Source organism: Ascaphus truei, unplaced genomic scaffold (genome assembly GCF_040206685.1).
Source record: "Ascaphus truei isolate aAscTru1 unplaced genomic scaffold, aAscTru1.hap1 HAP1_SCAFFOLD_634, whole genome shotgun sequence".
Taxonomy (NCBI): Eukaryota; Metazoa; Chordata; class Amphibia; order Anura; family Ascaphidae; genus Ascaphus; species Ascaphus truei.
The window spans coordinates 141,205-153,508 of record NW_027456967.1 but is presented as its reverse complement, the minus strand read 5'-3'; the positions used below and the strand labels follow the sequence as shown (position 1 = coordinate 153,508).

At 59.8% G+C, this 12,304-nt stretch overlaps 1 protein-coding gene across 1 annotated transcript in view; it reads right to left on the bottom strand.

Annotated features, from left to right (window-relative positions):
- The window catches only part of KANSL1 (KAT8 regulatory NSL complex subunit 1), a 64,906-nt gene extending 53,010 nt beyond the window's left edge, over positions 1 to 11,896 (bottom strand). Inside the window, 5 exon segments of the mRNA XM_075584535.1 lie at positions 10,929 to 11,296; positions 11,298 to 11,538; positions 11,540 to 11,622; positions 11,624 to 11,662; positions 11,664 to 11,896. Of these exon segments, the coding sequence (XP_075440650.1) occupies positions 10,929 to 11,296; positions 11,298 to 11,538; positions 11,540 to 11,622; positions 11,624 to 11,662; positions 11,664 to 11,879 (947 nt within the window). The 5' untranslated portion in view covers positions 11,880 to 11,896.
- Between the last annotated feature and the right edge of the window lie 408 nt (positions 11,897 to 12,304).

Here is a 12,304-nt window from a genome sequence, read left to right as displayed (position 1 = left end):
ACTGCATGCACTGCATATACATTGCCTGCACCCACCACCCGTACAATGTCCGCACTGCATATACACTGTCCGCACTGCATATACGCTGTCCGCACTGCATATACACTGCCCGAACCCACCGCCCTTACACTGCCCGCACCCACCGCCCTTACACTGCACGCACTGCATATACACTGCCCGCACTGCATATACACTGCCCGCACCCACCGCCCTTACACTGCCCGCACTGCATATACACTGCCCGCACTGCAAATACACTGCCCGCACTGCAAATACACTGCCCGCACCCACCGCCCTTACACTTTCTGCACGCAGCGCCCGTACATTGCCCGCACTGCATATACACTGCCTGCACCCATACTGCCCGCACTGCATATAAACTGCCCACACTGCATATAAACTGCCCACACTGCATATACACTGCCTGCACCCACCGCCCGTACACTGCCCGCACAGCATATACACTGCCTGCACCCAGCGCCCGTACACTGCCCGCACAGCATATACACTGCCTGCACCCAGCGCCCGTACACTGCCCGCACTGCATATACACTGCCTGCACCCGTACACTGCCCGCACTACATATACACAGCCCGCACCCAGCACCCATACACTACCCGCACTGCATATACACTGCCTGCACCCATACACTACCCGCACTGCATATACACTGCCCGCACTGCATATACACTGCCCGCACCCAGCACCCGTACACTGCCCGCACTACATATACACTGCCTGCACCCATACACTACCCGCACTGCATATACACTGCCGGCACTGCATATACACTGCCCGCACCCAGCACCCGTACACTGCCCGCACTGCATATACACTGCCCGCACCCAGCGCCCGTACACTGCATGCACTGCATATACATTGCCTGCACCCACCACCCGTACAATGTCCGCACTGCATATACGCTGTCCGTACTGCATATACACTGCCCGCACCCACCGCCCTTACACTGCCCGCACCCACCGCCCGCACTGCATATACACTGCCCGCACTGCATATACACTGCCTGCACCCACCGCCCGTACCTTGCCCGCATTGCATATACACTGCCTGCACCCATACTGCCCACACGGCATATAAACTGTCCACACTGCATATACACTGCCTGCACCCACCGCCCGTACACTGCATATACACTGCCCGCACCCACCGCCCTTACACTTTCTGCACCCAGCGCCCGTACACTGCATATACACTGCCTGCACCCATACTGCCCACACTGCATATAAACTGTCCACACTGCATATACACTGCCTGCACCCACCGCCCGTACCCACCGCCCGTACACTGCATATACACTGCCCGCACCCACCGCCCTTACACTTTCTGCACCCAGCGCCCGTACACGGCATATACACTGCCCGTACACTGCATATACACTGCCTGCACCCACCGCACGTACACTGCATATACACTGCCCGCACTGCATATACACTGCCCGCACCTACCGCCCTTACACTTTCTGCACAAAGCGCCCGTACACTGCCCGTACTGCATATACACTGCCTGCAACCATACACTGTCCGCACTGCATATACACTGCCCGCACTGCATATACACAGCCCGCACCCAGCACCCGTACACTGCCCGCACTGCATATACACTGCTCGCACCCAGTGCCAGTACGCTGCATGCACTGCATATACATTGTCTGCACCCACCACACGTACAATGTCCGTACTGCATATACACTGCCCACACTGCATATACACTGCCTGCACCCACCGCCCGTACACTGCCTGCACCCACCGCCCGTACACTGCATATACACTGCCCGCACTGCATATACACTGCCCGCACAGCATATACACTGCCTGCACCCAGCGCCCGTACACTGCCCGCACAGCATATACACTGCCTGCACCCAGCGCCCGTACACTGCCCGCACTGCATATACACTGCCTGCACCCGTACACTGCCCGCACTACATATACACTGCCCGCACCCAGCACCCGTACACTGCCCGCACTGCATATACACTGCCTGCACCCATACACTACCCGCACTGCATATACACTGCCGGCACTGCATATACACTGCCCGCACCCAGCACCCGTACACTGCCCGCACTGCATATACACTGCCCGCACCCAGCGCCCGTACACTGCATGCACTGCATATAAATTGCCTGCACCCACCACCCGTACAATGTCCGCACTGCACATACGCTGTCCGTACTGCATATACACTGCCCGCACCCACAGCCCTTACACTGCCCGCACCCACCGCCCTTACACTGCCCGCACTGCATATACACTGCCCGCACTGCATATACACTGCCTGCACCCACCGCCCGTACATTGCCCGCATTGCATATACACTGCCTGCACCCATACTGCCCACACTGCATATAAACTGTCCACACTGCATATACACTGCCTGCACCCACCGCCCGTACCCACCGCCCGTACACTGCATATACACTGCCCGCACCCACCGCCCTTACACTTTCTGCACCCAGCGCCCGTACACTGCATATACACTACCAGTACACTGCATATACACTGCCTGCACCCACCGCACGTACACTGCATATACACTGCCCGCACTGCATATACACTGCCCGCACTGCATATACACTGCCCGCACCTACCGCCCTTACACTTTCTGCACCCAGCGCCCGTACACTGCCCGTACTGCATATACACTGCCTGCAACCATACACTGTCCGCACTGCATATACACTGCCCGCACTTCATATATACAGCCCGCACCCAGCACCCGTACACTGCCCGCACTGCATATACACTGCTCGCACCCAGTGCCCGTACGCTGCATGCACTGCATATACATTGTCTGCACCCACCACACGTACAATGTCCGCACTGCATATACGCTGTCCGTACTGCATATACACTGCCCGAACCCACCGCCCTTACACTGCCCGCACCCACCGCCCTTACACTGCCCGCACTGCATATACACTGCCCGCACTGCATACACTGCCCGCACTGCATATACACTGCCCGCACTGCATATACACTGCATATACACTGCCCGCACTGCATATACACTGCCTGCACCTACCGCCCTTACACTTTCTGCACCCAGCGAACGTACACTGCCCGCACTGCATATACACTGCCTGCAACCATACACTGCCCGCACAGCATATACACTGCCTGCACCCAGCGCCCGTACACTGCCCGCACTGCATATACACTGCCTGCACCCGTACACTGCCCGCACTACATATACACAGCCCGCACCCAGCACCCATACACTACCCGCACTGCATATACACTGCCTGCACCCATACACTACCCGCACTGCATATACACTGCCCGCACTGCATATACACTGCCTGCACCCGTACACTGTCCGCACTACATATACACTGCCCGCACTGCCCGCACCCAGCACCCGTACACTGCCCGCACTACATATACACTGCCTGCACCCATACACTACCCGCACTGCATATACACTGCCGGCACTGCATATACACTGCCCGCACCCAGCACCCGTACACTGCCCGCACTGCATATACACTGCCCGCACCCAGCGCCCGTACACTGCATGCACTGCATATACATTGCCTGCACCCACCACCCGTACAATGTCCGCACTGCATATACGCTGTCCGTACTGCATATACACTGCCCGCACCCACCGCCCTTACACTGCCCGCACCCACCGCCCGCACTGCATATACACTGCCCGCACTGCATATACACTGCCTGCACCCACCGCCCGTACCTTGCCCGCATTGCATATACACTGCCTGCACCCATACTGCCCACACGGCATATAAACTGTCCACACTGCATATACACTGCCTGCACCCACCGCCCGTACACTGCATATACACTGCCCGCACCCACCGCCCTTACACTTTCTGCACCCAGCGCCCGTACACTGCATATACACTGCCTGCACCCATACTGCCCACACTGCATATAAACTGTCCACACTGCATATACACTGCCTGCACCCACCGCCCGTACCCACCGCCCGTACACTGCATATACACTGCCCGCACCCACCGCCCTTACACTTTCTGCACCCAGCGCCCGTACACGGCATATACACTGCCCGTACACTGCATATACACTGCCTGCACCCACCGCACGTACACTGCATATACACTGCCCGCACTGCATATACACTGCCCGCACCTACCGCCCTTACACTTTCTGCACAAAGCGCCCGTACACTGCCCGTACTGCATATACACTGCCTGCAACCATACACTGTCCGCACTGCATATACACTGCCCGCACTGCATATACACAGCCCGCACCCAGCACCCGTACACTGCCCGCACTGCATATACACTGCTCGCACCCAGTGCCAGTACGCTGCATGCACTGCATATACATTGTCTGCACCCACCACACGTACAATGTCCGTACTGCATATACACTGCCCACACTGCATATACACTGCCTGCACCCACCGCCCGTACACTGCCTGCACCCACCGCCCGTACACTGCATATACACTGCCCGCACTGCATATACACTGCCCGCACAGCATATACACTGCCTGCACCCAGCGCCCGTACACTGCCCGCACAGCATATACACTGCCTGCACCCAGCGCCCGTACACTGCCCGCACTGCATATACACTGCCTGCACCCGTACACTGCCCGCACTACATATACACTGCCCGCACTGCCCGCACCCAGCACCCGTACACTGCCCGCACTGCATATACACTGCCTGCACCCATACACTACCCGCACTGCATATACACTGCCGGCACTGCATATACACTGCCCGCACCCAGCACCCGTACACTGCCCGCACTGCATATACACTGCCCGCACCCAGCGCCCGTACACTGCATGCACTGCATATAAATTGCCTGCACCCACCACCCGTACAATGTCCGCACTGCACATACGCTGTCCGTACTGCATATACACTGCCCGCACCCACAGCCCTTACACTGCCCGCACCCACCGCCCTTACACTGCCCGCACTGCATATACACTGCCCGCACTGCATATACACTGCCTGCACCCACCGCCCGTACATTGCCCGCATTGCATATACACTGCCTGCACCCATACTGCCCACACTGCATATAAACTGTCCACACTGCATATACACTGCCTGCACCCACCGCCCGTACCCACCGCCCGTACACTGCATATACACTGCCCGCACCCACCGCCCTTACACTTTCTGCACCCAGCGCCCGTACACTGCATATACACTACCAGTACACTGCATATACACTGCCTGCACCCACCGCACGTACACTGCATATACACTGCCCGCACTGCATATACACTGCCCGCACTGCATATACACTGCCCGCACCTACCGCCCTTACACTTTCTGCACCCAGCGCCCGTACACTGCCCGTACTGCATATACACTGCCTGCAACCATACACTGTCCGCACTGCATATACACTGCCCGCACTTCATATATACAGCCCGCACCCAGCACCCGTACACTGCCCGCACTGCATATACACTGCTCGCACCCAGTGCCCGTACGCTGCATGCACTGCATATACATTGTCTGCACCCACCACACGTACAATGTCCGCACTGCATATACGCTGTCCGTACTGCATATACACTGCCCGAACCCACCGCCCTTACACTGCCCGCACCCACCGCCCTTACACTGCCCGCACTGCATATACACTGCCCGCACTGCATACACTGCCCGCACTGCATATACACTGCCCGCACTGCATATACACTGCATATACACTGCCCGCACTGCATATACACTGCCTGCACCTACCGCCCTTACACTTTCTGCACCCAGCGAACGTACACTGCCCGCACTGCATATACACTGCCTGCAACCATACACTGCCCGCACTGCATATACACAGCCCGCAACCAGCACCCGTACACTGCCCGCACTGCATATACACTGCCCGCACCCAGTGCCCGTACGCTGCATGCACTGCATATACATTGTCTGCACCCACCACACGTACAATGTCCGAACTGCATATACACTGTCCGCACTGCATATACGCTGTCCGTACTGCATATACACTGCCCGCACCCACCGCCCTTACACCGCCCGCACTGCATATACACTGCCCGCACTGCATATACACTGCCCGCACTGCATATGCACTGCCCGCACCTACCGCCCTTACACTTTCTGCACCCAGCGCCCGTACACTGCCCGCACTGCATATACACTGCCTGCAACCATACACTGTCCGCACTGCATATACACTGCCCGCACTGCATATACACAGCTCGCACCCAGCACCCGTACACTGCCCGCACTGCATATACACTGCCCGCACCCAGTGCCTGTACGCTGCATGCACTGCATATACATTGTCTGCACCCACCACACGTACACTGTCCGCACTGCATATACACTGTCCGCACTGCATATACACTGTCCGTACTGCATATACACTGCCCGAACCACCGCCCTTACACTGTCCGCACCCACCGCCCTTACACTGCCCGCACTGCATATACACTGCCCGCACTGCATATACACTGCCCGCACTGCATATACACTGCCCGCACTGCATATACACTGCCCGCACTGCATATACACTGCCAGCACCCACCGCCCTTACACTTTCTGCACCCAGCGCCGTACATTGCCGCATTGCATATACACTGCGTGCACCCATACTGCCCGCACTGCATATAAACTGCCCACACTGCATATACACTGCCTGCACCCACCGCCCGTACACTGCATATACACTGCCTGCACCCAGCACCCGTACACTACCCGCATACATATACACAGCCCGCACCCAGCACCCGTACACTGCCCGCACTGCATATACACTGCGTGCACCCATACTGCCCGCACTGCATATAAACTGCCCACACCCAGCACCCGTACACTGCCCGCACTGCATATACACAGCCCGCGCCAGCCACCCGTACCACTGCCCGCACTGCATATACACTGCCCGCACCCAGCGCCTGTACACTGCCCGCACTGCATTTACATTACCCGCACTGCCTGCACCCAGCGCCCGTACACTGCATATACACTGCCTGCACCCAGCGCCCGCACTGCATATACACTGCCAGCACCCACCGCCCGCATTACATATACACTGCCTATACCAACTGCCCGCACTGCATATACACTGCCCGCACCCAGCGCCGAACACTGCCCGCACTGCATATACACTGCCCGTACCCACCGCCCTTACCCTGCCCGCACTGCATATACACTGCCCGCACTGCCTGCACCCAGCGCCCGTACACTGCCCACACTCAGCGCCCATACACTGCCCGCGCTGCATATACACTATCCGCACTGCATATACACTGCCCGCAAACACCGCCCATACACTGCCCGAACCCACAGGCTGCACTGCATATACTGCCTGTACCAATCGCCTGTACACTGCCCGCACTGCATATACACTGCCTGCACCCACGCCCGTACACTTCCTGCACTGCATATACACTGCCTGCACTGCATATACACTGCTTGCACCCACCGCCCGTACACTGCCCGCACTGCATATACACTGCCTGCACCCACCGCCCGCACTGCATATACACTGCCAGTATTGCATATACACTGCCTGTACCCACCGCACATACACAGCCCGAACTGAATATACACTGCCTGCACCCATCGCCCTTACACTGCCCTGCAATGCATATACACTGCCTGCACCCACCGCCCTTACACTGCATATACACTGCCTGCACCCACCGCCCGTACACTGCCTGTACCCAGCGCACATACACAGCCCGAACTGCATATACACTGCCTGCACCCACCGCCCTTACACTGCCTGCACTGCATATACACTGCCTGCACCCACCGCCCGTACACTGCCCGCACTGCATATACACTGCCTGCACCCACCGCCCGCATTGCATATACACTGCCTGCACCCATCGCCCTTACACTGCCTGCACTGCATATACACTGCCTGCACCCACCGCCCGTACACTGCCTGCATTGCATATACACTGCCTGCACCCATCGCCCTTACACTGCCTGCACTGCATATACACTGCCTGCACCCACCGCCCTTACACTGCCTGCACTGCATATACACTGCCTGCACCCACCGCCCGTACACTGCCTGCATTGCATATACACTGCCTGCACCCATCGCCCTTACACTGCCTGCACTGCATATACACTGCTGCACCCACCGCCCCCTTACACTGCCTGCACTGCATATACACTGCCTGCACCCACCGCCCGTACACTGCTTGCACTGCATATACACTGCCTGCACCCACTGCCCTTACACTGCCTGCACTGCATATACACTGCCTGCACCCACCGCCCGTACACTGCCCGCACTGCATATACACTGCCTGTACCCACCGCCCGTACACTGCCTGTACCCGCCGCCCGTACACTGCCCGCACTGCATATACACTGCCTGTACCCACCGCCCGTACACTGTCTGTACCTGTCGCCCGTACACTGCCCGCACTGCATATACACTGCCTGTACCCGCCGCCCGTACACTGCCTGTACCCACCGCCCGTACACTGCCTGTACCCGCCGCCCGTACACTGCCCGCACTGCATATACACTGCCTGTACCCGCCGCCCGTACACTGCCCGCACTGCATATACACTGCCTGTACCCACCGCCCGTACACTGCCCGCACTGCATATACACTGCCTGTACCCGCTGCCCGTACACTGCCCGCACTGCATATACACTGCCTGTACCCGCCGCCCGTACACTGCCCGTACCCGCCGCCCGCACTGCATATACACTGCCTGTACCCACCGCCCGTACACTGCCCGCACTGCATATACACTGCCTGTACCCGCCGCCCGTACACTGCCCGTACCCGCCGCCCGCACTACATTTACACTGCCTGCACCCGCCGCCCGTACACTGCCCGCACTGCATATACACTGCCCGTACCCGCCGCCCGCACTGCATATACACTGCCTGTACCCACCGCCCGTACACACTGCCCGCACTGCATACACAACTGCCCGCACTGCCGACCTGCCCCATTAACATCACTTCACAAATTAACAACTCGGTAATTAACTTTTGACTTTTCAACCATAAGGATATTTTGCTGCGAAGGTATAAATGGCAAATATATATATATCACACATTATGTCTGCCTGGGGGGGCAAATATATATATATCACACACTATGTCTGCCTGGGGGGGCAAATATATATATATCACACACTATGTCTGCCTGGGGGGGCAAATATATATATATCACACACTATGTCTGCCTGGGGGGGCAAATATATATATATCACACACACTATGTCTGCCTGGGGGGGCAAATAAATATATATCACACACACTATGTCTGCCTGGGGGGGCAAATATATATATATATATATATCTCACACACACTATGTCTGCCTGGGGGGGCAAATATATATATATCACACACACACTACGTCTGCCTGGGGGGGCAAATATATATATCACACACACTATGTCTGCCTGGGGGGGCAAATATATATATATCACACACTATGTCTGCCTGGGGGGGCAAATATATATATATCACACACTATGTCTGCCTGGGGGGGCAAATATATATATATCACACACACTATGTCTGCCTGGGGGGGCAAATAAATATATATCACACACACTATGTCTGCCTGGGGGGGCAAATATATATATATATATATATCTCACACACACTATGTCTGCCTGGGGGGGCAAATATATATATATCACACACACACTACGTCTGCCTGGGGGGGCAAATATATATATCACACACACTATGTCTGCCTGGGGGGGCAAATATATATATATCACACACTATGTCTGCCTGGGGGGGCAAATATATAATATATATCACACACACTATGTCTGCCTGGGGGGGCAAATATATATATTTGGAGGGAGGAGGTCCCAGGTCAGGATGTGGGGGGGGGGGAGGTCCCAGGTCAGGATGTCGGGGGGGGGGGGGGGGAGAGGAGGTCCCAGGTCAGGATGTGGGGGGGGGGGGGAGAGGAGGTCCCAGGTAAGGATGTGGTGGGGGTGGGGAGGAGGTCCCAGGTCAGGATGTGGGGGGGGGGGAGGGGAGGAGGTCCCAGGTCAGGATGTGGGGGGGGGGGAGGGGGGGAGAGAGGAGGGTCCCAGGTCAGGATGTGGGGGGCGGGGGAGGAGAGGAGGTCCCAGGTCAGGATGTGGGGGGGGGGGGGGGAGAGAGGAGGTCCCAGGTCAGGATGTGGGGGGGGGGGGGGGGGAGAGAGGAGGTCCCAGGTCAGGATGTGGGGGGGGGGGGGGGAGAGTGGAGGTCCCAGGTCAGGATGTGGGGGGAGGAGGGGGGGAGAGGAGGTCCCAGGTCAGGATGTGGGGGGGGGGGAGGAGGTCCCAGGTCAGGATGTGGGGGGGGGGGGTGGTTAGGATGTGGGGGGGGGGGGAGGTCCCAGGTCAGGATGTGGGGGGGGGGGAGGTCCCAGGTCAGGATGTGGGGGGGGGGGGGGGGGGGGAGAGGGAGGTCCCAGGTCAGGATGTGGGGGGGGGGGGGGGGGAGGAGGTCCCAGGTCAGGATTTGGGGGGGGGGGGGGGGGGAGGGGAGGAGGTCCCAGGTCAGGATTTGGGGGGGGGGAGGGTCCCAGCCCAGGATGTGGGGGGGGGAGGAGGTCCAGGTCAGGATGTGGGGGGGGGGGGGGAAGGAGGTCACAGGTCAGGATGTGGGGGGGGGGGGAGGAGGTCCCAGGTCAGGATGAGGGGGGGGGGAGGAGGTCCCAGGTCAGGATGTGGGGGGGGGGGGGGGAGGAGGTCCCAGGTCAGGATATGGGGGGGGGGTGGAGGAGGTCCCAGGTCAGGATGTGGGGGGGGGGGAGGGGGTCCCAGCCCAGGATGTGGGGGGGGGAGGGGGTCCCAGCCCAGGATGTGGGGGGGAAGGGGGTCCCAGGTCAGGATGTGGGGGGGGGGGGGGGGTGGTCAGGATGTGGGGTTGTCCCCGGTAGGGGTCGCGGTGATGCATATTGGGGGGCGAGCGCCCGGGTCTCACAGCGGTGTGTGCCTCTGCTCCGTCTCCGCCCGGCTCAGCTCCTCCTCCTCGGCGTCCGACTCCCCCCCGGAGCTGCTCTCCGTCACGTCCGAGTCGAATCCCCCCTCGCAGACCCTCAGCGCGGCCGCCCCCGACCAGCTCAGCCTCTCCAGCTCCTGGGCCACTCCTGCCCCCCGCAGGAAAACGGTCTGCCCCCGCCGCCCCGCTCCCCCCCGACGCAGGGACGCCTCCGCCTTCCTGGTGGTCATCGTGAGACGCGGGGGGGCGTCGGGCGCCGGGGCCGCGACCCCCAACAGCCCCCCCAGCTGCTGCTGCAGGTGGCGGTCGACTTGTTTCGCCTGCGCCACGCGCAACCTCTTCTGCAGCCCGCCTGGCGCGCAGCTCCATCTCCCCATGGCGCCGGAGTAGCGCCAGCAGGCGCGCCTGCGAATCGGACTTGGCGGGGGTCCCCTTCTGCCCGTCCCCTGCGGCGGGGGGCGGCCTTGGTGCCGGCGACGCGGTTTGGGGCAGGGGCGCCACAGCCGGGGCAGCACGGAGTTGGGGCTTCTCCGCCGCCTTCGTTGGCTTCTTGGCCAGGCCGTTGAGGGGCGCGCCCAGCTGGTGCCCGCCCCCCGCAGCTCCCGATGCCCCTCAGCTCCTCCAGGTGGAACTCCAGCACGGACGTCCGCCCCGCGGCGCAGGTCGGCGCCGTTCAGCAGCGACTGGGACAGGATGGAGCGCTGGGCGAAGACCCCCCGCCAGCTTCAGGGGCTCCTTCCCGGGGTAACTGGAGGCCAGCGGCTGCAGCTTGCCCAGGTCGTCGGGCAGCGGGAGGAGGGCGGCCGGCCCAATGGTGGGGGAGCTGCCGTTGGTCTCGCCGGCGGGCAGGGTGGAGGAGGGGGGCGCCAGCTTGAAGCGAAGGTGGTGGGCGTCGGGAGCCGGGTCAGTCAGAGTGGGCGCCATTGTAGCCATTCAGCATAGGTCCCGACGGGGCGCGGGGGGGAAGGGGCCCCGCCGGGGCCCAGGGAGCTGCCACAGTGCCAACGGGGACCGAGTGAAGAGGAACGTCTGGGGAAAGAGAAGGGGACAAGTGTCAGAAGCCATGAGACGCCCAATGGTTTCAACGCCCGAGTGTGGCGACGTGCTACCTATCGTCACCCTTTAGCTACACCCGAGCACGTACGCTCACGCTAATTCCACGCCGACATCTCTGGTGTTCGTGCCAACGTGTTAGAGAGGTTTTTATCGGCGCCACGTCAGACTATCGGTAACACAACAGGTGTGACCGATCCCAGGCAGTATATAGTGTCCCTGAGCGCGTGTGGGGAACACACGCTTAATAATCCCCCAAACTGTGTGCCCGATCCCAGGCAGTATATAGTGTCCGGAGCACGTGG